The 27,969-nt window shown below is 35.5% G+C and overlaps 1 protein-coding gene and 1 long non-coding RNA gene across 3 annotated transcripts in view; one reads left to right on the top strand and one right to left on the bottom strand.

The window, feature by feature from the left end:
- The window catches only part of LOC143234644 (uncharacterized), a 42,912-nt gene that overhangs the window by 5,561 nt on the left and 9,382 nt on the right, over positions 1-27,969 (top strand). The gene's annotated exons all lie outside the window — the stretch shown is intronic.
- On the bottom strand, positions 179-27,825 carry LOC143234643 (lysosomal membrane ascorbate-dependent ferrireductase CYB561A3-like). Of its 2 annotated transcripts, none has more exons than XM_076472145.1 (5): positions 27,670-27,825; positions 13,303-13,529; positions 6,715-6,920; positions 5,257-5,426; positions 179-3,454 (listed from the first exon to the last, which is right to left on the bottom strand). In XM_076472145.1, the coding sequence occupies exons 1-5, from the start codon at positions 27,678-27,680 to the stop codon at positions 3,286-3,288; spliced, it is 783 nt and encodes a 260-aa protein (XP_076328260.1). In that variant the 5' UTR covers positions 27,681-27,825; the 3' UTR covers positions 179-3,285. The 2 variants fall into 2 exon arrangements, with proteins under 2 accessions (XP_076328260.1, XP_076328261.1); XM_076472146.1 differs by having other exon boundaries at positions 13,303-13,526; positions 27,670-27,820.

Genomic DNA, 27,969 nt, shown 5'->3' with positions numbered 1-27,969 from the left:
TAATCACGTTACAAGGTGTGCGTTTTCAAAGATTTATTCTCTATGAAGATATTAGTATTTCTTAAATAATTCATTCATAATTCTAGATAAAAAATAAATACTGGTATAAAAGTCGTATTCTACTTACTTTCGCAGTTAGTGATGTCTGATAACAGTTTTTCAAAACTTAAGAGCAAAGTACTGATAAAATGTTATTTTATTTATAACCGTTATTCATCTACACTAAACATTTAAAAAATAAGGCGAAAGAAAATTACAAAAACACGTACTCACCTGAAAAACAGAGTAAAAAAATACATTATTTAAATAAATCGATAACTTTTGTTTGTGGATAATTTTAGTTGTTTATTTGTTTTAAATTTCGCGTAAAGCTACTCGAGGGCTATCTGCACATAGTTGTTTATTATTAAACGGAGCTACACAGGGGACTATCTGTGCTGTGCCCACCACGGATATCGAAACCTGGTTTTTAGCAGCATAAGTCTGCAGACATACCACTGTGCCACTAGGGGACCGGGAGTTAATTTTAACATTAGGCTTTTAACTTTCCTTAGTACAGTTGTTCTTTATAGCAAATTTACTGACTCGGACTTTATTATTTGTCACATGTAACAAATCAAATATCATCGCATAAACCATTTTTCTTCTTAGCTTTATGAACTCCGAGTGTCTACATTCAGGGCTTTAAATGTTATAGTGAAGTGTAATTTCTAATTGTTTATTTATGCTTTCTCAAAATTCGTTAAAAAGTCTTACTTTATTTCACCTGAAAATAACCGTTCATGTATCTCCAATCGAAAGGTATATCTATTGTTAGGTTTAATCAGGCTAAGTTCCCAATATGTGATAAAATATTCGCTCTATACTGTTGTTGTGTTAATAAACCCACGTGTCTGAAACTGAGAAAGGTTTTGTTCATTTGAAATTGTCCCTTGCACTTTTAAGAGCTTAGGGTGCGCTGTAAATGCAAAGAAATAAGCCGTTAAGTTCACCAAATGCAATGAATGTATCAATATTGGACACAACCCTGAATTGGAAAGTTTAAATCACAATATTTATGTTTCGGTTCTCGAATGGCATCTTAAAATAAAATTGGAAAGGAAGAAGGAAGACACCTAGCTTAAACAGGTCGACAACTGACCGGTTAAAAACAGAAAAGGTACATAGTACAATGATGCTATAACATTGATTAATCACAATCTGCTGTACACCAGATATTTAAGGTAAGTATTAGATATTTGAACTTTCTCGTTTGTTAATCTCTACAAAATAAAGAACTGTTATAAGTGGAATACTAAGTTTAGTCCCCAACAGTTTTTTTACTTACATGACTAAGATAATTCACTAAAATTACAGATAAAACCGATTAAAATTCCAATTTCTTAGGCTAACAAATGTTACTATTGAAAACTAATTAAATCTCACCGGTGTATATAAAGGTAATATTTTTTAAGATAAAGAAATGTTGTCCACCAACTTGTTAGCCATTTTCGTCATTAGCTTTTTTTTAACCACTCCATAATTTGTATACGTTATGGTAAGTAGGTGAATTATATTACATGTTCGAACTTTGGTAAGACACCTTCTCATAATATGAATAACTTACTGAGCGCCTACGACTATAGTACGAGTGTAGTCGAATTCTCTTTTACATTTTGAAACTGTCTTAAAAAACAACCGAAAAGGTAGTAATTTTTATAAGGTTTATTTTAGTTTTTTTATTTACATTAGGTTGTGAGTGAATATAATTTACGTACAATATTTTCTACCAAAAAGCCTCGAAGTTGGTGATATACAACTATTAATTTAGAAGGATTGGAAAAGTGTTTTTAGAAACAATATTTTTGTTGTTATAATGTACATGTTTAGTAGAGAAAGCTGCGAGCCGTAGAGATGATATTAAATAGGCCTATAACACAACGTTCTAGAAGAATTGACGCAAGATTTCTAGTAAGGTCGAAGGTAAATTGCGTACATATGGGGATTCAGTAAAGCAGCAAAAATAATAGTTAAAGAAGACAGCCGTGAAGTTAGAGAGGTTTTCTAGCTGGAAGAGTCAATTGGTCAATGTGTCTTCATTTTCAGTGAAGTATTTCGATCTGGGTTATCTATAGTGCATATTAAACTACTGGCACAAATAAGATGACTTTTTTTTTTACGATAGTGTAGTGCAGTTAGTATCGTTTTTAAATCGAGGACCACACCTTATTTAAGGTTTTAGAAACATTAAAGGCAGAAATAAACTAAATTGATTATCATTAAGTGGACTGGACATTGTACCCAATCCGCCAACAAAACAACAACGTTGCAACAGTATTATACGCAAGTTAGTGGTGATTCTAGTAACAAGATTTAAAACTTGCGGATATGTAACACATTACAGTATAAAGTACATGAAAAGGCACACAGACATGATAGACTGGTATCTTAAGAAACAACAACGATGGCTTAACTACAAAGTTAAAAATGGGGAAAGTGTTATTCACAATATCTGTAGTTACATTTGATAATAAAGTAGAGGAATGGTTATCGTATCAGACGTTAGAGGTCAGTCTGAATACAAGTCACACGTATATACAAGTGATTAAGAGTTATAGATAAATAAACACTAAAAAACATATGGTTACTCTAAAAACAAAATGATGAAGAAACTATTTCTATTAGTACGCTTTAATAAGTTTAAATCATAATTAAACAATAAGTGATGAATTTACATTACAGAAATCAATAACAAACAAAGCCAATTCATAAGAATTTTCTCTAAATACATCTAAATGTATTATTGTATTTTAGAATTTACATTTCACACTTTCCCTGTACATTTAATAAATGAATATACGCGAGTTCTTTTCAACTTACTTCAAGAATTGCTTTTTTAAAGATGTAATTACAGTTGTATCTTTTGGTAATTAAAGATTAAAAATGAATAGCATTTTAAAAACTATTACTGAAATTGTAGATTGAATTGTATTTCATTATATTGTATCAAAGTTTCCCTACTATCTGTATTTGAAAATAACTGTGGTGGATAAAAAGACATTTTAAGTCACCATACATATACACTCCTCCACTTTTTCAGAGTTACTGCTAGGAAGTGAAGTTTATCGAAACCGGTATAACTCAATGACAAGTGAAACATCGAATGATAGACTTGGGTTGGTTTTAGTATAAACAAGGTAGTTAATGAATACTGCATCAAAATTTTTTTGTTGTTGTTGGTTCGCAAAATATTCACTTTAACGCAAAGTGTTTGATGTCGTGTTGGGCTTTTGTCAAGTCTTTTATTCAAGTGAGGTGAGTTTCGTTAGTAACCTCATCGGGGTAACATTTGGTTCGAACGTTGTGGGTCAAGTATGCCAGTAGAATCCCTAACGTCACGATGGCTATTCCAAGAATGTTGATGACGATAGCCTGTTCAGGTAGGTCTTCATAGTTCTCTTTGCCATCCTTGCCACTAAAGTAAAAAAAAAAAAAAAAAAAGGTATTCAATATCAAACTTCGCTGAGTAACAAGGATGACATTAGGATGGATGGTCAGACATCCACAAATTTAAACAAATATTAGTGACGGAAATCTAGAATTTATGTCTTAGTGAATTAACACAACTAAAACAAACACAATAATTAATATTTACATAGTTTTATTTTAGACATTTCTTTACGATATCGTTATAAACAGTGAAAATACAATATCCATTCTATAACAGTGATCGCAATTGTTTCATTCGGTTATATCATAAGATAGGCTATGTAAACTTCCAATTATTAGACTGTTTTTAGTCATGTTTTAGTGTCAAATTTCTCTGATACTTGAACTGAAATAATTTAATACGAATAAAAACAAAATGCCTAAACTTAACTCCTTATATGACAAATAGAAAAATTATAAGGTAAGCAAAACATAACTAATTGTTGTCTTACTACTATTATTATTTTCCCTTTGGAAAGAAGTGAACTGTTTCTAGCATTTACTGCAGTAATTCTCACTTTGCGTTCTTCTTACTAGGTTTAAAAGACATTACCCACTAACTGACAGTTAACTGTATTTCCTTGCAGGGAACATAGCGTATGACGTCCAGGAATAGAAACTTTCTGAGCGCGAATCGGCTAATGTCGCGGGAATTTTCCCGCCCCAGCACAACTGAATAGAAGTTACATGTAGAATAGATTTTATGCGCAACCAGATTTTGTGTGATGTTATGGTATTTTTTTAAAAAAAGGCCAGATTCTATTTGTTTTATAGATTTTGCTGGCCATGTCCTGTACGGAGACTAAACCTTTTCTTAAGATTTAAATTTTGCTGAGGTTTTATCTGAGTAACTTTTGTATCCTTGTTTTAACTTTTACCGAGAGAATACTTGCACGAGTTTCACTCTCACACTAACCATAGACCCCCTGTACCCTTTTTTGTTGTATTGTGATATAAACTGTGTACGTGATACAGGCGTGTGTGTTAATAAACATATCCAATATCAATTGATAGCATGAAACGCATCTAGTATAGTCAATAGGAATTATTGCTAACTCTTGGGCTACTTTAATGGATAGTGGAATTTAATCAAAACATCGTACAATTTGCTCTTCTGGGTTTACCACCACATACAGAGGAAAACATTCGCACTATTTATACAGAGCTGTTGGTCGTGTAGATTTTTAGCCTCAGTATAACGACTTGTAGAATGGCTCCAAATTTTTTTCTTTCTTTCAAGTACAAACTTTTAGCTCAGTTTCATCATTTCTTAACCGATTTTCGGGTTGATTAAATTTTTGGACTCAGGATTGAGATATATGAACATGCCCAAGGTTCAGATTAATTTAATGTAATCCTACCTAAAAGAATTTCCAGTGCTGTTGCTATTGAAGATTCCCTCTTGTTTTATATCACGTTTATCACCACATTCGTGCTTATATACAGAGCTAATGATTCAGTAACTTTTTAAACCACCATATCCTTGTTGATTACATGGACTTTAGTAACATAAAACCAAATAGAAGTGCCACTAATATTACAATTAATCCCTTCAAATTATCGCTGGGGTTTCCCGTGTATCTTGCACAGAAAATGGATGATTTTCCTCATTTATTTTGTCAGTTGTATATACCGAGTTTTGCAGCAAACAAAAATGTCAAGGTATTCAGCACGACACAATAAGTAGACCCCATCGGTAATGAAGAGTAAAAAATGAAACCGGGAATTTGGTGGTTATAAAAGATATACAGTCTTGTCCACGTCAACTGTCTGAGAACACTGACTAACCTGAGTCTGTGTCTAGCTGACTGAGTTAGGCCTGTAACACACGCAGCTACAGCCATGCTGAAAATGATAACTCCGAAAGTCTTGTGGGTTGGTAGAAGTTGCTGACGGAACTTTGCTGTAGAAACATCACAACAGAGCAGGACCAAGAAGGATACGAATCCGACAATGAACTGAGAAAGATGGACTACAGTAAGTTAAAGTATCCACACAATATTTATTAATCAGCTGATAAACTGAACAATCGAAACTGTATATTTACTTCTAAAAGGCTGAAATATATAAGCAAAGAATACACCACTGAAAAAAAAAGAAAAGAAAAACAGCACTTGATATTAGTTGTTTAAGCAATCCGTTAGGTGGCAGTTTTCATAACCTCCTGCAAAAGCAAAATAAATGAACAATTATCTTTTACGAATTATAAAAAGATCTTCCATCCAAAGATTAATAGGAAGCTAACTATGGCATCACCAAGAAGCTAACAAACTGTGTAAAGTTTGGCAACCGTAAAATACTAAACTTTATATGTTGCTATAACATTTCAATGCGTAAGTTAAAAATAGTTTTTTTATTTTCAATTAAGCACAAAACTACTTGTGCTCTGCCCCACCACGCATATCGAAACCCAGTCTCTAGTGTTACAAGTCCGCAGCCTGTGCCACAGGAGGGGGAATAAAAAATATAGATTTTTAATGCGAGTGTCCACGACTGTACACACACACACACACACACACGACTAGAACAAGGGCGAGATAATTAATGGTGACTATAGATCTTTAAGTACGGTTGAAATGAAAAACAGTTAATATTTTAAACATTACTGATTGGTTTTAATACGTCGTATATAAATGCAGCCACATGAATCACAAATCCTGTCTCGACTGTACTTAGTAGGAACTTGTAAGTGTAAAAACGGCTCGTTTGGTTTGAGAATTTTTTTTTTTACGTAGAGAAGCGAACAACGTTTCGACCTTCTTCTGTCATCGTTAGGTTCACAAAGAAAGGAAGAAGTAACTGACCGGAAGCTAACCATATGTTTGAAAGAGGTTGTGTGACTGAGTGTCGGAATATATTCAAACATCTAAGCACGCCCTCTACATTCCGACACTCAGTTACACAACCCCTTTCAAACATGTGTTCAGCTTCCGGTCAGTTACCTCTTCCTTTCTTTGTGAACCTGACGATGGCCGAAAAAGGTCGAAACGTTGTTCGCTCCTCTACGTAAAAAATTTTCTCAACCCAAACGAGCTGTTTTTTAGATATATATTTTTCTCTACGAGTGGGTTTTCTCGACATCACTGATTAGTCGTAACTTGTTTTCTGAAGCGATAAAGCCTGCGTGCTGCAATAGGAAGTGTGGAAACACTTTGGTCGAATAGTGGTTATCTTTAATGTTCTCAACCTTGAGTCGATAAAATACAATCATAACGAATTATAAGTTTTCTTTCAAGCACTTCTTACCTGAAGGGCATAAAATCCCATTGTGGCTAGTCCAATCCAGGAATGAAGACTGTAGAAGTGTTTAGGTTCTGGGCTGTTGTTGTGCGCTTGGATGGCAGATATCATGCCGATGGTGATGGCTGAGATAGCCAATACGAAAACGATGGTGTGTACAACTTTGTTATATATCTTCTTACAACAGAAGAATATTCTATACACCAACATGGCTAAACGAAGAAAAGAGGAACAAGTTACCAGAAATATAATTACATCGTTGTCGTTCTAGCTGGTTTTTATTTACAAGTAATAAAACAACGAACAAGAGGGAATCCTCAACTGCTGCGGCACTTGAAATTCTTTTGGACAGGGTTACAATAAATCAATCTACGACTTTTTTTTCTAAAGTCGTATATTCGTGCGTCAGCAATACCAAGCATAGGGGACGCGTTTATCCCATTTGATTATATTACTCATTGGGGCCTCTATCAGCCTACCCTCAAATTGAAATTACTTAAAGCAGATTTAGAATAAATTACTCTAGGAGATCTTAGGCATGGTCAGATACATCAGTCGAAAGTGTTTGACCTCCCGAGTCCAAAACTGTAATTAAATCTCAAGTTAGTCAAGAGATGACTGAGATACGAGTTAAAAGTTTATACTTGAAAAACTCGCAGCCATGCTCTGAGCTGCTGTACCGCGACTGTACACACACACTTTAATTTTGGGGGCAAAACAGCCTCGGTCATGCCACTAAAATCTTATTTATGAACTTTTAACAGCATTAAATATCTCGGTGTTTTAACATAACTTTTATTGTGATATGAAAGGAATTCTGCTGCTAACTCAATGAAATGTTAAGATGCCGTGTTTAGAACAGCATGTACAACTACTACTGAACTGTATCGGATATAAAACAAATTTTAGGATGATCGGGGGGAAGCAGATGAATAACTAACGAAATAAAGACATTTGGCGAAACAACCAGAGAAAAGTTCAGAGTACACCTAACCGTAGAATTATACTGGATAAACTAAAAAAAAACCAAAAAACAACCACACTTTGCAAAAAAATATATAAAAATTTAAAGTTACAAAAGCGAAAAATGATAAGATATTATTTGTACGATTTTTCATCTATATACTTATATAGGTTGAGAGATAGATAGCGCTATGCAACAAAATTTTTTTACTTTTTCTTGTTCCTGAGTAGAAAGTATTATTTTCCAATTGCTTATGCCTAAAGTACATGGAAAAACATCTTTTTCTCTTCAAATATTGCTTTTGTGACCTGTGCTTCCTGTACCCACTCCGCCAGATACGTGAAAGTGATTTACATAACAGTCGCAAATCTCGAAAAACTACTCACTTCTAAACACTTTTGTATAACTTTAGTATAAATACATGTACATCTTCATTCATATGTTGTTTTATTCAGACCTTATGTAAATGAAAATGTGCAAATTTGCCCGTTTTTACATAGAAAATAGGCTAATTTCTAAATTTCATTATACAGGTCACAAAAGTAAAGTTTGAAGGGAATAATGGCCATTTTCTGTACTTTTACAACATAAGCAATTAAGAAATAACACGTACCCTCCAGGAACAAAGTGTGTGTTACGTAGTGTAGTTTAGGTTGGTAGAGATCGTGATTAGTAAAAATGGAATTGGATACACATGCACCCCACGCTTTTTTTGCTGTCACACAAAAATATGGCTGATAAGAAGGAAAAAAACATAAATAAATAACTTAATAAAGTTTGTTTGTTTTTGAATTTCGCACAAAGCTACTCGAGGGCTATCTGTGCTAGCCGTCCCTAATTTAGCAGTGTAAGACTAGAGGGAAGGCAGCTAGTCATCACCACCCACCGCCAACTCTTGGGCTACTCTTTTACCAACGAATAGTGGGATTGACCGTCACATTATACGCCCCCACGGCTGGGAGGGCGAGCATGTTTAGCGCGAACCCGCGACCCTCAGATTACGAGTCGCACGCCTTACGCGCTTGGCCATGCCAGGCCACCTAATAAAGACAGGTATGGTTTGACATACATGTAACTTAGCTAGCTTATAATGATGTAGAAAGTTTTAAAATACAAAATGTATTGAAAACTACAAAACTGAGCTTCGTAAAATTTAAATATCCATACTTTGGCAAACAGTTGTGATTATATTAGCGTGCGTTTTCTTACTATCCGCCGAGTCCACAGAGGGGAATCGAACCCCTGATTTTAGCGTTGTAAATCTGTAGACATACCACTGTAACAGTGGGAGACATTAGTTTAAGACTAATAATAGGATTAAAATTTTAACAAACGAGGGATCCGTCAGAGAAATTGCGGGCTATAGTGCTGCTACATACATACTCGCCATCTATTAGTCAAACGTTTGATACTGCTTCATTCTTTCTTTCAAAATTCAATTTTCCAAACTTAATTCTGTTGATTTTATCTGTTTACTTCGCTCCTATCCAACCACTGCTACTAACGTCATCCTCAATTCTGTTATTAACCAAATTGATGTCAGATTCACACGAAATCTTTACGAAATGTCTTCGCAGCAAAAGATTCAACGATGTCATCATAATGAACTTTTAACTAAAATGTAAGTCTGTCAGTTCTTCAACTGTAGTGTGTGATGCAATATTTCATTTAAAGATCGTGAGAGGCGTACATATTTTAATCAGGTATAAGATACGACCAAATTGTGTGTGTTACCTTTTTATCCATTTCTCTCCCCCCCCTCTCTCTCTCTCTGACGGGCGCTATACATACATAAATTATACAATAGCTCTCTTTTAGTCTTCTTACGTGATTTCTTAGCATTTTGTTTCTGGACGATTAGCATAATAAACCTAGAAGTAACAATGATATGTATTTTAATTATCCTCAACGAGAAACTATTTTCTTAGAATTCCAGATTTATGGTTCGAAAACGCTAGTATATATAATCCGTTGAGTATGTAAATCACTAAGTCTCGTGACAGTCACAGGCAGTATAAATAATTCACAGTGGAACGGGATACATCAGAACTATATATTTTTCATAGTATAGTGTTTTGCAGGTAAGCTTGTGCTTATGGAAATACATCCCTTTTGGGAATAATGTGCAACAATCCCTAACGGTGAAAGATGTTAACTACAAAGATCACAAACTTGTATTCAGTTCGGCAGTCCTTACTTTTGACGATGAGGATATCCATTAAGCTTATTGGCATTGGAAATAAAAGATTTGGATCAACGTGGGGTCTCTGGACCATCCAGAAAGACCCTCAACAATCTATAACTCAGCAACATAATGAAGAAGGGCCTCCCTTTTGTAAAACTGGAAAAGTCATATGTACAAGAGGTGCCTACGTGACATATCTGTTCAACCACCATATGCTTCAAGAAACTGGATAAATGAAGCAAATACTATGCTATTCCACACAAAATGTTATGAATTTCTTTGTGCTGGAACAGTTGAAATAAACGCTGGGAAACCGTCATTTTCTTAAAGCAGACGGATTATGAAAAACATTTATAGAGCATTGGTATGTTTTGGACATGACAAATAAAACTACACTGCAGGCGTATTGTCAATCAAGTTCATGGTCTTGTAGTCAGATAGAGCGTAGTTGACCATAATGATGTGGTATGATTCTAAAATAATTTAAATAACATATTCAACTTCTGCAAATGTTACTGTGTATCTTAAATTTAATATTCTAGAAATTTAGCATGACCATGTAAGTAATGTGTATTCGCTGGCATTAACATGACTGGTAAATCTGATAAGATTAATTAACTTACAGAATGCTAATTTGGCGTGACTAATTTGGATTATTTCGCAATATTTTTTCCCCCTTTGTCAGTGTGAAAACCAGTACCAGACCCGATTAACATTTTTATTACTAGGTTATCAGCACGTGGTTGGCATTTTAAATTATATTCTTTCTAACCTGATAATTATTAATTATAAAGTAAATCACCCTTTCAGGCGTACTCTCTTAGTACTTTGACATTATTTCTTTGTTTACTTGTTTGATATTCTTGCGCAAAGGGCTATGTGCGCTAAGCCCGCCACTGAACCCTACTGTAAGCCCTCAAACTTACTTCTGTGCCACTGAGGAGTCAACTCTTTTTTTTTTCTGATTTTGTATTGTTGTTGTTGGCCTAGTATTGAATAAATAATTAATTATGTGACCAGAAGATGGCGTTGTTAGTCATCTTCACATGGCCTGAAAGTAGAAACAACAAACTGGGGTTTTGTTCCCTCCCCACTGTTTGCTTCGGCACCTCAAGCGAATTGCATTTTCCCGCTTTGAAACCCTAACCTAGCAATCACGTATCCTCAATTTGTAATAACGAGAAATACACTTGAAGTAAAAATATATCTCAGGACTGCTAGTATGTATATTAACACTTTTACTAATAAAGCAGAGAACAACGTTTTGACATTCTTAGGTCATTCTGAGGTACACAAGCAGTCTCATGTTGTTGCTGGGGGCCATTGCAAAAGAGCTGACGTCGTGGTTCCGGGAATCACAAATCAACTGTGATTACTCACCTCACAGCAAAAGATTTAGCTGTAGCCAATGAACTGAATGAAAATCATATAGAGACACGTGGATACAACAAGAAAACTGCTGCTGAACGTGTTGTAATAATTCTGGTTTTTACATTAATATATTAACAGCCACAAGTACCTGTATATTACAAAAGAATTACTATATAAATAGTTGATTAAATATGTATATTTTAATGCCAATGTGTCAGATGTAGAATAATGTCCAGTAAGCAGCAATAACTGAACAAAAAACCTAATACTTAAGCCACGATTGAAGAAAACAAATCAGGACTTAAAGCAATTAAGTTCTAATAGATGGCGCCTCTGGTAAAAATGTCTCAAAACCTGATTGACGAATAAAATTACTGTATTTACACACGTTGCAGGAACTGATAATTTATGAGTTGCATATATTAAGTTTTGTTTTATCATATTGACTAACACAAGTGAAGTTAAGTTCAAATGATTTGTACCAATTACTGTACTTACAATGGGCTAAAATATATATCCATTTCATCGTTTCTTTGGTGTGTTTTGAATTTCGCGCAAAGATACTGCAGGGTTATTTCGGCTAGCCATACCTAATTTAGCAGTGTAAGATAGCCATCACCACCCACCATTTGGACTACTCTTTTACCAACGAATAGTGAGATTGACCATAATATAACGCCCTCACGGTGACGGGGATTCGAACCCGCGACCCTTGGATTACGAGTCGAGTGCCTTAACCACCTGGCCATGTCGGGCCCATCGTTTCTTTAAACTAAAATCAAAGTGTTGTAAACAGATGTTAGAAATCCGCATTCTTCGACGATAATGCATTTAGGTTTCAAACCCTAGCGGTTAAGGGCCAGCTAAATTTAATTTACAATAATTCACTTTCTAAACTACAGTCTACCAACGTCGCGAAAAAAACCGAAATGAACTAGAAACTACTAGTTCTATTACCATTTGGGGAAACTACAATAAACTTGTTATTATTCTGATATTACATTTCCTACCAATAAAATGATATTCTAGTTTTTAGAGGAAGGAACACTAAGGCTTTGTGGACTGAGCGTGACCCTGTGTTTAGGGTGCCGAACTGTGGATATCAGAAGACAAGCTCGCGTCCCGTTACCGAAAGGAAAAGAAAAGTCGGGCTCCACACTTCTGGGCTGTCAATGCGTTACAGGTGTAAAGGCCAAATCCCACCAGCACAAGAGTTGTCGGCGGGTGCTGTTTTCCTATTAGCTTAGAGGGTTATTACTTGGTTGTTCAGTCAATATGTAGTATAACTCAAGGTTACAAACATTAAAAGAAGAAATAGTTAAACAAATACTGGACTTAAATATAAATAAATTACAATTTCGAAATCCCTATAACCTTGTGCTGAAGGCTTTTACAAGGTAGACCTTTCTTACTGTGATATGAAGTGTAAAATATTTGGTGACGTCATGGGTATCTGTGGTAAACAACCATTACAAACATGGCAGGTTTCAAAAAAGAAAAGACGAAACTTTCTGTTATAGAAAAAGAAAATAGAAATACGTTGGAGTGTGTGAAATAAAATTGGTAATGTAGGAAAATAATTGAAAACCAAAAGAGCAAAAAATAAAATTACGTATACTATTTAGAAACTTGAATTAACGGCAAAAATGCGTTAAAAATCTCTAATTTTGAACTGTTATAGGTAAGAGAGAAGACAGCTAGTTAACAGCACGTATCGTCAACTCCTGGGCTATTCTAATCAACTAGTGGGAGTTTAATATTGCTTTCACATCGCATGCACTCATGACACCAAACAAAGTATGGTAGGAGTTTTTATGTGACGCTAAGCCTTATATTCACATTTCGGCACGTTAAGAATTAGGTCACTCCTGGCTTTATTATAAATATAGGTATTCAATATTTTAGTTGAAACGAATGGTGTTCTACCTGAAGTGTTAACTGTTGTAGCACACAACCAACCAGAATTGTTTCTGCATTAATTATATCTAGGTATTTTCAAAATAAATGATTTAGGCTGCATTTATACACAAAAATACAGGATTTGAGAAAACAAACAAAGTAGAAGCGTCCTTACATTGTCCATTTAGGAAAATAAATCCTCCAGTCATAAGAACATAGTGTAGGTTAAACTGTTTAGAGGTATCATTGGCCCAGGCAACGCCGCCGCCATAATAAATGACCCAGAAGATACACAGTCCAATAACACCACACAATAAAACTTCAGAAAGAAACATTAGCCAGCCAAACCAACAGTGTAATCTCGTGGCCATCGGGTGTTCTGGTGTATTCTCTTTATTTCTGCTGATAAAAAAACAAAAAATCGATATATAGTTAACAGTTTTATCTAGTCAGAATTAAATTATGTTAGTTATTGTAAACCCATTTCTGGATAGATAATTTCTTTCATATAAATAAATATTACGTGATTTTGTTTTCCACTATTTAAACCTAAGTTACGGTTTCAAGAAAATTCAGCCTGCTTATTAGTTTTCAATCGTTAAAATATCAATTTATTTTTACCAGAATGACAAAAAGTAAAATTGTTGTATAGAAGAAAAAAACTGAGTTTTGTATTAAAAATACGATTATCTGAAGATAATGTGAACATAACCGACCATAAAAAAGCTTGCTTTATAATTCATTTACGTAAAAATCCTAAATAGAACATTATTTATGAAATATCACAAACATTGATTTCAGCGCAGATAGCCCTCGTGTAGCTTTGCGCAAGATTCAAAAAACAAACAGACATTCATTTCAACATACCATCGATGCACTAGTAAAATCATGAAAATGTGATATTATATATCTCCGATAATTACAAAACTTCAACAACTTTTCTATAAAGGTTCTCTCGAAGTGTCTTCACCGTAAGCCTAACAGATATTCTGTTAATGTTTGTCCCCCTATCCACTTTGTGGCTCAGCGGCAAGATCTAAAGTTTAAAACATTAAACTTCTGAGGTGGGCGCACCCCAGACAACCCATTCTGTGTTGAACAGTTTGGTGTCCTAAGTTCCCGAAATAAAACAAATTACTTGTATTAACTACACTTAGAACGAACGTGGGATTGTTTTATTGATTTATTATTGATTTAATATGATCATGGACTCTGAACACGTGATTAAACCTGTGTCCAATTCCTGGTCTCCAAGTGTCGTGACTAAGTGAGCAGGGCTTTATATTAAATCTATACAGGCGAGTATGAATTTTCTACTGATTTGCATATTGATTTATTTATTCAGTTTGGTCAATTCTCACGTGCTAATTACCTCCCAAGTTTGGTTTTGTTTTTTGAATTTCGCGTAAAGCTATACGAGGACTACCTGAGCTATCCGTTCCTAATTTAGCAGTGTAAGACTAGAGGGAAGGCAGCTAGTCATCACTCCCACTGCCAACTCTGGGACTACTCTTTTACCAATGAATAGTGGGATTGACCTTAACATAATAATGCCCCCACGGCTGAAAGGACGAGCATGTGTTTCAAGTGAAAGCGATTATTCCCCATTTTCTCTCGTGTAAATTTTGTTGCTATCCTTAATGAATGTCGAACATCTGATGTCACAATAACTACTTGAATATCAGAATTTTGTTTAAAGTCCAAATTTAAAAGTCTTTACCGGCGCTGGGGGGGGGGCGTAGACAGGGGGTTGCCTGAAATGTACCCTCGTGCTAACATTGTTCATTAATTTAATATTTTAGGTACATTTTAGATTGGTTAGTTGTTTGTATAAGACAACGATTTTAAGTATAACGAAATAATTTAAAAAAAACTACACGTTTCGAAAGAGCATTGTCGGTCTTCCACACGTGTGGTACAAATCCAACCAAGAAATCATTTTGTCACACCCCATTCTTGCATCCTGTTGCCCATAGCCCTTAGAGATATTTGGTTCTCTATATAAACCTCTATGTGGATTTATATCAAACCATAAGAAAACAAACCAGTGTTCATATAGAACGTATTAAAATATTTCGTTATACTTACAAATCGTTGTCTAATACATACACGAGCCGTAATGTACTTCCGTAAACAAAACAAATAACGGTTTGTTTGAACAAAGATATACAACAGGGGTAGTACAAAATTGTAATGAAGAGAAATCTGGTATAATTTCTATCACCTTCGTTAGATCAAGGTCTCATTTTATTTATTTATTTTTGTCTTTCAGAACAGGCCATAACTGATTTCAAAATATCAATATCTTGTGATGGGAAAATCTCGAAACCTAGGGCTTTTCTCTTACCAATTAATAGTGGGATAGACCGTAACATTACAACGCCCCCAAGGATAAAAGAGCGAGGATGTTTGGTGACGAGAATTCGAACCCGCAGGTTGCGACTACAGTTGCCTAACCACCAGGCTTAGGTATATTGTAGACAACATATTCATTGGCAAGTGAAAACCTGTAGTGAATTGCTACGAATTCTACACCTAGTAAGATGTCTCTTCTCATTGCTGAATGTTAATGTGTCAATAAACTATGGGCCCGGCGTGGCCAAGCGTGTTAAGGCGTGCGACTCGTAATCCAAGGGTCGCGAGTTCGAATCCCGGTCGCACCAAACATGCTCGTCCTCCCAGCCGTGGGAGCGTTATAACGTGACGGTCAGTTCCACTATTCGTTGGTAAAAGAATAGCCCAAGAGTTGGCGGTGGGTGGTGATGACTAGCTGCCTTCCCTCTAGTCTTACATTGCTAAATTAGGGACGGCTAGCGCAGATAGCCGTCGAGTAGCTTTGCGCGAAATTCAAAAACCAAAAACAAACAAACACTAAACTATTTTCTTTGATACATTTAACCCTTTCCTTCCCTGTTTTGGTCTTGATAATTAGTTTTATACTTGAATTATTTAATGTTTGTTAATATTTTAAAGATTAGAGTTACGTCATCACCTGAAAAAGATAAGCTAGTGTTAGTTGGTTACAGACGTTCAAACAAATCACAGATGCTGTTACTCAATGCAAGCCATTACCAGTCCATTAATTTGCTTGTTTTGGGTATTCGCGCAAAGATACACAAAGATTATTCGAGCTAGCTGCCTCAAGTTTAAGCTTATAGACTAGAGGGAAGGCAGCTAGTCTACACCACACATACCACCAACCTTTTGGGCTACTCTTATTGAATTTAAAGGTCACTCTTATATCACTCCCACTGTCACAAAGTGCGGATCCTCGAATTCACATTTCAACACCCAAACCTGTAAATCGCAGTCTATAACAAAATGTTTATGGGCGTTAGGGATTTTTCACAATGGCAGAAAACATCACATATCTAGCATATTACTGTGTTATATCTACCCTTAGACTTCCGGAAAACTGAAGACAATCACTTAGAAACAGTTAACTGAAGAAACTGTCGCCCACAGCCACCAGCTGGAATGTATCGCATATCTTTCTTCCTAGTGGGACTGTAGTAAGTTTAAGGACTTGCAACATCAAAATTTAGGGTTCGATTCTCCATAATAGACACGATAGCCCAGTTTGGTTTTCTATAAAATCAAACAAGTATGACGTTTACCGGAATATAGTGTTTCCAAAACTATTAACAGTTATTAATGAAATCCGTACAGGCTTGGTGCGTTTTTAAAAAAAAAATCCCGAGTCAAAAATCACATATCTCGGATACAGCTTTTACAGAAGCAGAGAACAAATTTCTCTTATCGTTTCAAACATATACGTAACTCGGAAACTACTACATCACCAATCACAACTGAGTAATGTTTTTTATAAGTAGGCAACATTTTTATAGTGGACCAATAAACGAAACAGTTGAAATTTCTACAAAAATGATACAACAGAACAGCAAGGCACTTTCATTGATAACCAAGTCTACAAAGAAATACTTTAATGAAATCTATTCTGTGGTGATTGCTTACTTTTAATCTAATAATTCAATTAAATCCTTTTTGTCACGGATGGTGAACATTATTGGATGTTATGTACTAGTGCATTGTTATATAATTGTCAGACAATTCCAGAAAAGACCCAAGAGTCTTCGCAGGAACTAGCAGCTACATGTGCTCTCAGGACGGGTGTTTCTGGTAAAACGAAAAAGATGAACAGTCGTGGTTATGAAATAATGTTTGGGAAACGCTGTCTACAAGACTTGCTGAAGCAAAAGCCAGGCTCACGCGAGACTATAGAGGATCGCGTCACGTGCTATGTTCGACCAACCAGGAATTAATTAATTCAGCAACCCCTACCATTGACAAAGTTATCAACAACTCATGCAATAAAAAAAATAACCCAGTTACGTTTATTCTCGTTTACAGTTTCTGTGGTGTTCACTTTGGGGCATAGTTTGTAGAGGGGGAGGATAATTTGAGTCCAATGAACGAAATGTTTCATTAAAACTAAACTACTGTACACAGTCCGTGACATGGCCTTCTTCAACTTAATCTAACATTGAGTTCAACACATGATAAGAGTTTTAAAGATGTGATTACATCACTATTTAGGTTATATAAAACACTATCCGTCCTGCGGTATTAATAACACGTTATCTCAGGGCTGTTTCCATTATTTAAGTTTGAAATACGGGTGCAGTAATCCAGTAAAATTCATTATATGGAATATTTACGTTTTGAAATTTCACCCTAATCTCCATATTTTTGCTCACTACTGTTACAATACTGAACACAACTTGTCAATAAACTCCCAATTTGGAAAAAAATCTTGTTTGTTGTCATTTTTCTAATGAACGGATACAAATTAAACGTTATAAAATCACCACCAGTACTTTGTGAATGTGTCTTTTGTAGTGTTTAAGGCAAAAACAAGGTTACATATCGTATTTACAAGGTCTGAAAACTAGACCTTTGGTATTTCCTTTCACCTCTCGGGAAGTACTTGGATGTAGGTGTTACTGGAAGTTGGTTGCTACTGTAGCCCATGCAATGAAGACACCCCTGACGGTGTTGTGGTACTTTTTCAACAGTAGCAGTCATTTCTTCACACCTTTTGCCACAGCAAGTCTGTTCTGTTGATTCTGGGCGCCCTGGCTGTGTAGTCGATACGGGTCTAATGCATCTTTTATATATTTTCATAATATTGTCTGCCGTTACTCCGCTGTTTTTACCAGTTATACTCCTAGCATAGTTTGTTTCTTCGCCAAATATTTTTAACATTATTTATGTGGTTTACCCACGTTAGCTTAGAGTCAAATGTTCGTCCTAAATGTTTGCAGATGTAGCAGTCTCAAGGAGTGCTCCATTCATGTAGATCTGTGGGTTGTTATGTTTAGTTAACTTTATGAATACTGCTAGTTGTGTTTATTTTAACAATATTTACTTGTTCTATTCAACTGTGGTTGTATAATTGTGGCTGTTATTGTTGGTGTTGGTTCACTTTTCCAGACTGCCACATCATCAGCGAACTCTTAGAAGTATCCATTATTTGGATCTTTCAGAGGCATATTGTTCACCTACATGATGAATAGGATAAAGCTAACCACCCCTCCTTGAGGGACGCCTGCTTCTGGAGTAAAACATTCAGAGAATGTCCCTTCAACATTTATTCTGCACGATCTGTTTTCCAGAAAGTTGGACAGCCAGCGAATAGTTTCCCACGGTAGTCCCATTTCTTGCATTCGGAACCGGAGACCGTTGTACCATAGTGTCGAATGCTTTCTCAATATCGAGAAAACAAGCGACAGTGCATTCTCGTTTATTAAAATTATCTACTATTGCTTCTGTTAGTCGAACTAAATGGTCTGTAGCTTGTCTGAATTTTCTGAAACCGTTTTGTTCTCCTGGTAATATTGATGTTGTTTCCAGGAACGTGGAAGATCTGTTACTAATTATTCTCTCAAGAATTTTGCTTACACAGCTGGTCAAGCTGTGTTCAGTAGCTATTTGGGTTATTGGTTGGCTTTCCTTCTTTATGGAACATTAATATATTTGCATGCTTCCAAGAAACCGGGATATAACCAGAATATATTGATAGATTAAAAATTGCTGTAAGATGTTCAAATAATTTCGGAGTGCCTTTCTTAAGAATAATGGCTTGTATACCATCTTCTCATGATGATTAATTTTTGGTGTTTGTTATTGCTTCTATGAGTTCTTATGCTGAAATTGTGTTTGTGTATTCGTTTGTGTTGTTGTTTTGATAGTTATTTAAGTTGACTGGGAAGAGTGGTTCAAACAGTTTACTGTTATTCATTATAAAGTTATTTGTTATAAAACTGTGTGTTCATGTCTGGGTCGTTGTATGTTATAAACGTGTTTGAATGTTTCTTTTTCTTTGTATGTATGTGTTGTGGTGTTATTGTGTTCTAGTGGTGGATATTTTCTTATTGCCGTGTCTCCATTTGCGAGTCTTTTTAAGCGTATCCAAAATTGTTTTGGATCTGTTTTTTCATTTAGTTGGGAGCTGAAAATGTCCCATTTTTCTTGTTTTAACAGTTTAACTTCTGTTCTGATTTGGTTTCTTATTTTACTTATTTGTGTTTTTAATTCTTGTTTCCATGAATTGTCGTCTTAGCTTGATTAATGTTATTAGTTATTTATGTGGTTTCCATGCATTGGCTGTGTAAGTTTTGGTTTGTTTTGAATTTCGCGCAAAGCTATTCGATGGCTATCTGCACTAGCCGTATGTAATTTAGCAGTGTAAGACTAGACGGAAGGCAGCTAGTCATCACCACCCACCATCAACTCTTAGGCTACTCTTTTACCAACAAAGAGTGAGATTGACTTACCTTATACCGCCTCCACGGCTGAAAAGACGAGCACGTTTGGTGTGACGGTGATTCGAACCCGCGATCCTCAGATTACGAGTCGAGTGAGCTGTGTAGAAACTGTTTTAAATTGCCACCTTAATAACAGATAGTGGTGTTGCAAGTGGCCTAGAGACTTGTCGACTTTGACCGCTCTACTACAGTCCTAACATGCGAAGTCGTGAAAATACGGTTAATTTCCGGGGTCGTTTCGTTCGGGGCTTGGCTATTCATATCACATATTTTTTTCTATCGAGTTGTATCCGTGTTACAACTTCAGAGTTACATGCATATGACGCCACGTAGATGGTCGATATGTATTGTCAGGAGTATTTAGATGATTATGAATTGGCATTACATTACACATCAACAGTCTTTAAGCCTTACACTCAAGAATAATACGTTGACTCAGCTCACATCAACCGAGATGTCTTACATGGAATAAATAAATAACAAAACAGAAACCGAAATGATTCACCAGATATAATATTTTCACAGCAAAAATCAAGATGTCATTCGAAGGAAAACTCAATATTGCAACTGTTACATTTTACTATTATTTTAAAATGTTTTACATTGCACTGTTCTAGAAGTCACGTGTATCCAATTACAGATGTGAACCATGCAAATTTTAAACGAATATATGATTACAATATCTTTAAAGTGGGAAATCCTATAGAGTCAACGTCTCGTCCACTCTTCTTTGGTGATTTCGTCTCTGAATAATCCTCAACAGATTGGGTATTTCTGCTAATAATTATGCAGCCAGGAAGGAAACCACGGAGGACCACTCCTCCCAACCACCATTTCAAGAAAAACAAAATATTTAGCGATTTTGTTGTGCAACTTTGTTCTAACTTTAATTACGTAACAAAGGCTACTGCCGACAAAGGGTGCTTCTTACAATAAAGACTTAATTGTCATCCCCCCCCAATCACGCAAAAAATCTTGGTTAGGGATTTCTTATTACTTTGTAATTTGTAAACACTTTTAATTATTTCTTATCGCCGTGAGTGAGTAACTACGACTTCACTTTTGTTCTTGTCATACAGACACTCCATCTGGTTCAAAACGCCTGTTTGTGTCGCCCTACTGTTCCCTCTGAAGCAGGCGAGACAGTTATGGTATTGGCTTGGGAAGATTTGAGATATTTTGATAAGCAAAGCTAAATTTACGGTCTTTTGAATACTTCATAACAATATAAAGGTACCATTCACGAGACAAGTTTCCAGCTTCTGCCTGAAGTAACTTTGACCTCTGAGGTATCACATATTCTGACATCGATGTAGATGTTTGCTTGTTTCTGTCTGTATTGCGACCACCACGAGTATCGAAACCCGATTTTTAACGTATCGCTAAGCCACAAGATGACAACTGCGATGTACCGCTTTTATTATTTAATTACAGCGTGTAAGTCTTAGATTCACTATCGACTCTTTTACACGAATCGGTGGAGAGTGGGAAGTCCAACCCAGTATAATTTGTTTATTAGTCATCTCTAAACCCATCGTCACACCAACATTTCCACTGACGACATAGTGCTTCTACCATTTAATACCATAACATCCATTTCTTCTTGACCTATAGACTTCTTAATAGGATGGTTTTATAATTTAGATGAATCCAACTGAGACCAATCTATTCTAATCTATGAAAATGGCTTTCTATTTCACTTATAACACATTTAATAATTAAGTTTTAAAACCCAGAAATTATTCGCTGGTCGTCTTTATCGTATAAAAACGGGGCAGATAGCCTAGTTGCTTTGCACCATAAAACGCGAAGCTAACCAACCTATAAAAATGCAGCCAATTCCTATCATATCATGCTTGCTATACTAACCTGTGTTCTCAGTTTTATTTTGTTTTGACTGTCATAGTGGTCAGTTTACAAAAGTTCTTCATCTAACTTCATAGATCTTCTTGATGAAAGTATGTCAATGATATTTATTTAGCCACTGTCTATTCATCTTTCATCTACTCGTTTAAGAAGCGTTTTATTTTGTCTCATTGATTTTTGTAAAATAATTGTTGTTTCCGGAAGGGCAGTTTGCTCATTTATTGAACTTTTTCTCAAATGTAGATGGAGTAACATCCTAATAACATCCGAATAAAATTTATTGTTATTTTCCTTGTTCTTGAAATTTTACCCCTTCCAGCGGTTCATAGTAGTCCAACCCACTTCGTACATAACATCTGTCCGAGAAAAGAAAACCGTTTTTTTTTATTACACCTTAAAAAACAGTACTACCTTCAAGTGATCTGTATAGTTTATCGGGCCAATTAATTCAAGAACCCCATAAAATTGTGCTCTTCCAAAAGTTTCAAAAACTTGCTTCCCTGTCAACAAAGACAGACATCTAGCCAGGGTATTTTCTCCTTATGTCAGCTGCACTATATAATTAGTCGAATATTAAAAAAAAAAAAAGTTACAAGCTAAAACATTCGATATTACTCGCACTTACTGTTATAATCAAGTCTGGACGAGAAAATATACTCTCTTCTACAGCAATGAATGAATTGCAAACTTGACTTTGTGATAAATGACCCTTTACCTTCTTATGAAATTCTGAAAACAAACGACAACTGTATTTCACATTTCATGCACTTAACATATAATTCTATCTCCTAATTTCCGTTCAAATTTCTTATTACTGTACACACTTTGTTTTTGTTCTGTTTTTAAGATGACTGTATAACAAGGACATTCATTACGTCCTAAACTAAAGGAACCGTGTACAATTATTTTATTGTGGAAGATATTTGAAGCTGTCTTATTGCTGACTCTTCTTAACAGTTTTAAGAACATTAAGATTCCGGAACATTCTTTTGTTTCCACCTCACATTGACTTTTAGTTGAGGTCAAACACATTTAGCAACTAGTCTCAAGCCGTCAGCCAAGCAGACGAGTACACACATTCTTTATCTAATTAATATGTTGATTACTGTAAATGGTACATACATTATAACCCTGCTCGTCAGGATATAATGCCAGTTAAATGTTTTTTCCAAACATTTTTATTACATTATTTATTTGCCTATCATTTTCATAAAAAGGTTAGGGAAACAAAAAAACGACCTTTATACTCCAGATATTTAAATTTAACCAGTTTTGCCTTTACACCTTCCATAGGGTTAATAAACAAAAGTCTGATGATAAACTCAGCCAGTCAAATATCAGTGTACGTATCGTAGGTTGGGAGTTATTACCGCAAAAATAAACCCCGGTAATAAACAAACTTTTCACGTTTAAGTATTTCAATTAATTAACACTGTTTTGTGAAGGTTCTAGGAGCTACCTGCATTGATTAAATTTTTAAAAGTTGTTTTAAACCAATTACAAACGAAATTGTCTAAACACGTGCTCAAAATTCATTGCCATAATCACAACTGCCACAGTAACAGTCAGAATTGCCGCAATACCAATCTTCGATATAATCTAATTTCGAACCAAAACAAATCTAGCCCTTACTCAGAAGTGCAAGGCTCTACCATTTCCCCAAACGATTAAATGTGTGTATCATTTGTAATATTTGATTTATCTCTAGAGAATTCATGAAATCCTCAAACGCAAAAATAAGCACTCAGGGTTTGTTTGTTTTGAATTTCGCGCAAAGTTTACACAAGGGCTTTCTGCACTAGCCTACTCTAATTTAGCAGTGTAAGACTAGGGGGAAAGCAGCTCGTCATCACCATCCAACGCTTGGGCTACTCTATTACCAACAAACAGTGGGATTGACCATAACATTATAACGCCCCCACGTCTGAAAGGGCGAGCATGATTGGTGTGACAGGGATTCGAACCCGTGACCCTCGGATTACGAATCGAGTGCCGGACCTGCTTGGAAGCAGTGGGTTATTACGGTTTCGACTTAATACAGAAAAACGACTCATATAATTATGTAATCTTAAATCACAAAATCCTGAAAACACACAAAAAGAAACATGTGCATCAATAAAAGTTAAGTTATTTCAATGGCATTAACAATATTGTCTTCCTTTAAATAATTTTCCTACCGAAGTTATTCAAGCGATTTGTTTAACACAGAAAACCTACAACGCGAAGCTAATTCTTACCAACCTATAAATGAAAGCACGATTGAAATGTTTATATAACAAGGCAGCCACGCATGCGCATTCATCTTGGTAGCAATGCTTTACTGCGATAAATATTTTCTTCTTAGTGTGAAGTTACAAATGGGCTATCTGAAATATGTTCAATGCGAGGAATCGAACCTCGGATCTTGGTGCTGTAAATGCGTGATCTTTCCGCTGATCCACTGAGATGGAAGTGGATCGCGTCTTGTAAGAAATTAATCCAGATTCACTTTTAAAACACAATGTACATCTTCCACGGTGAAAGCAGGGAGGGAAGTCTACTTCTCAATATAATCCTACTAAAAATATATTAGAATTTGGAAAGTTACTCACAGGAATAGTAAGAGAAAGGGTAAGATTTAAATCCAGAACCCAAAAGCTTTCAGAACCCTAGAAACCTGCTGTAATGGGTGCGCTTTAGGTCAAATAAAAGCACACACAAAAACACATACTGCTAACTTACCACTTACACCTGAAAGAACATACTTACTACACGAATGGACGAAATATATAAACAAACCGACTTGCAAAAGTCATCTTTTAAACGACCCTTAGAGTCGAAAATATCGTTAACAAAATTATTCGTCTGACGAAACAGTGGATTCTAATCACTCCAAGTAAGCGAGGGGCAACCGACTAACGAAACAATGGATTTTAATCATTATAAATGATATACTTACTATTATATTTAACTATGCTCAGTACCAGACGTACTAACATGCACAGATAATTCGTTTTGATCACGATATTAAGTAGTCACCAATTTAAAACAAACATTTATTCAACAGTTCTTTCTACGAACTTATGAAGGAAATAAAACTTTCACTATGCACAACAAAAACTTGGGTGAAAAACTAGCATCTGTTATACAAATCATGAAATGTTACGACTTGGAAAACGGATTTATTGTCCTCCGTTTTCTTGTAAGGAAGTAACTCGGCTTTGATAACAAGTTCCGTCTTCTCTTATACACAGCTGGAAAAATTCTGGTATTGAGAAGACGTAACTCGATGGGCACGACACCTGGAGTATAATTAACTTCTGGTGAAAGGCAGCTAGCTAAATTGATATGAACTAAAACAATGACCGAGATGTTAATATAGCTTATTTAATATAACCCTCTGACTAGAGGTATACAAAGTCAGAAACAAGTACTTATTGATAGAACCATACTAAATCATTTAGGTACGTTAAGTTACAGCACTGTTAAGTCCATGGTAGTAACAATCAATCAAGGGCCCCAAGGAAGTATTATTATGCCCCCCCCCCACTTCTTCTCTACCAGTTTACTCTCTGCTTTCCCCAGCGGGCCTCGCATTATATTAAGTCAATAATACCAAAAAATAAACAAAGTCCCAGCAAGTTATAGTAGAATGCAGAAAAAGCGGTATTCTAATAAATTTATAAGTCACCACATCTGTTTTTGTATAAACAGACAGAATAATGTTGAAGTTGAACTGAAATTCAGCCCGTACCCTTTGAGTAACTCGTTCTTATTTTAACGATAAAATTGGTAAGTCATCAACCGCCACGACAAGTTAAGAACTCCTCAGTTACTGATGGGAACAACTTTTCACCGACTCTCTAAAAAATAAACAAAGCCAAGTTCACGGATCTTCGTTACCAACCCGGTGTTTACACACTTACTGAGAGCAGATGAGCAGGAAAGATTGTTTAGAAACTTTTGGGGAAAAACTACAGGAAGAAACATCTATACATAGCTATTGTTGATTTTTAACATTCGTCAAAAGCACCCTCCGCTGACTCGTGGACTATTCTTCTTTAACGAACTAGTGGAATGTCTCTAATACCCCTCAATTTTTTTATATATTTTTTGCGTAACCACGACCCTAAAAATGTGTACTATTATCCTTCGGATTCACCCCCCCCCGGGCATGCTAACAATTTAGACATTCCCGACCGAGGAGAGTAGGTGGTGAAGTGACCTGTTCCGATAATAATAAAAAATCGGTTCGAATCACTCCAGTGTATACTTTAATAACATTTCGCGAGATATTTTAACTACAAATAATTTGTTTCCATACGTTACACTTTTAACAAAAAGTTTGATACGCAGTTCATTTATTAAAATGGTATATTAGTGATGTAAAACTGTGTCTATGGCCTCCACCCGAATAACTTAACTGTGCTTCATTTGGTAATCCTTTTAAGGTGTGACCGACTGTCCTGCCACTCTTTGTGTAGTTAACATGACAGTCTGTAAAATTAACAGCGTTCGATAGCTTTGGAACAGATAAATCGGTTTTATACATTTATAATAAAACTATATTTCAGTTGGAATTTTATAAGTTTCACACTATCGAGATCAAAAAATAATAATATCTCTTGTCACGTTACTGTTCAGACAACAATTTCTGTTCGTTCGTCCACGAATAACAAAAGTTTTCATGCGCGTCTCGAAGGTTTCTGGCGAATATTCTCGAAAAGCCACAAAAAGGCTATAATTAGCTCTCGAAAAACTAATATATTGAACAGTCACTCACATAACTACATTGCTATGGTGAGATAGAAAGTGTGGATTCACGATACCGTAAATTAATTACTTGGCGACGCACATCTTATATCATTAAAGCACGTGGTTTGAGATATTTTTAATCGTCAAACGAAAATTATTATATATATTACAGTTTTCGCAGAAAAAATACAAGGCAAGAATCACAAAATAACCAGAGGGCGTCTTCCTTTATTCATCACGAACACTGGAGGCCTAACTTACACATATAACAATATAATGTATTTGATAAAAGTTTATATAAAAAAAAGACCTCTACACTCCAGACAAATACAAAATAATATATTTGTATTTAAACCAACGTTACGCATTTGCGACTTTTTTAGGGTTAATATACATAACTAGTGTATTAGGTATTTTATGTCAATGGAAGCATAAACGTCAAATGTCCATTTTTAGAGAGTTTTAATTAGAATCCAAATATTAAGTAGAGGAACTGCTTTTTTTGGATGCTTTCAAAACAAACGAATAAACTAATTATAACATGGTTATAACGGATTGTCCTTACGAACGCTGTAAAAAAGAAAAAATTCATACAAAGTTATTAAAAATCTATAAAAAAAAATAACTTATTTTCGAAGATATTTATTAATATTAGTTTATGATACAGTTTTACAATGAGTATGTTTCCAACTTCTTGAATGTAATAAACTTTCCTGCTAGGTGAACCGATTGGTTTGTTTTGAATTTCGCGCAAAGCTACTCGAAGGCTATCTGCGATAGCCGTCCCTAATTTAGCAGTGTAAGACTAGAGAGAAGGCAGCTGGTCATCACCACCCAACGCCAACTCTTGGGCTACTCTTTTACCAACAAATAGTGGGATTGACAATCACGTTATAACACCCCCACGGCTGAAAGGGCGAGCATGTTTGATGTAACGGGGATTCGAACCCGCGACCCTCAGATTACGAATCCAACACCTTAACCCACCTGGCCATGCCGAGGCCCTGAAGTAACTAATAGGAATAAAGATTCTACATTTTGTTGCAGTAAATAAAAAGTTGTTTTTTTTGCACTTTTAAGACATTAACGTTAATAAATCGCTGAAGTGGCACATGCAAAATGCATCTTAACTGAAATGTTTTTGATATACTCACTTTGACCCCATCTTTCGGTCACGTTCCACGAAGTTAAATCCTCTTATTTAAAAACAGAACGATTCACGTGAACACACTGCACACGTTTTTAAGTTTTGAAGCAAACTGTTAACAGCGGCTTTACATTCCTTGTAAGAAAACACCCTGAATGCCTCAAACCCGTACCCCTGTCCACGTGATCCAATACATGATCTCTATTGGATAAAAGAATATATACCCCCTGGAGATGTACTAAAGGACGCGTTGGATAAATAACAGGCCAGGGACATGGTGCATTTCTCATGTGATGCCTCAGGTCTT

Source organism: Tachypleus tridentatus, chromosome 12 (genome assembly GCF_004210375.1).
Source record: "Tachypleus tridentatus isolate NWPU-2018 chromosome 12, ASM421037v1, whole genome shotgun sequence".
NCBI classification, from domain to species: Eukaryota; Metazoa; Arthropoda; class Merostomata; order Xiphosura; family Limulidae; genus Tachypleus; species Tachypleus tridentatus.
This window is presented reverse-complemented; position numbering and strand designations above follow the sequence as displayed.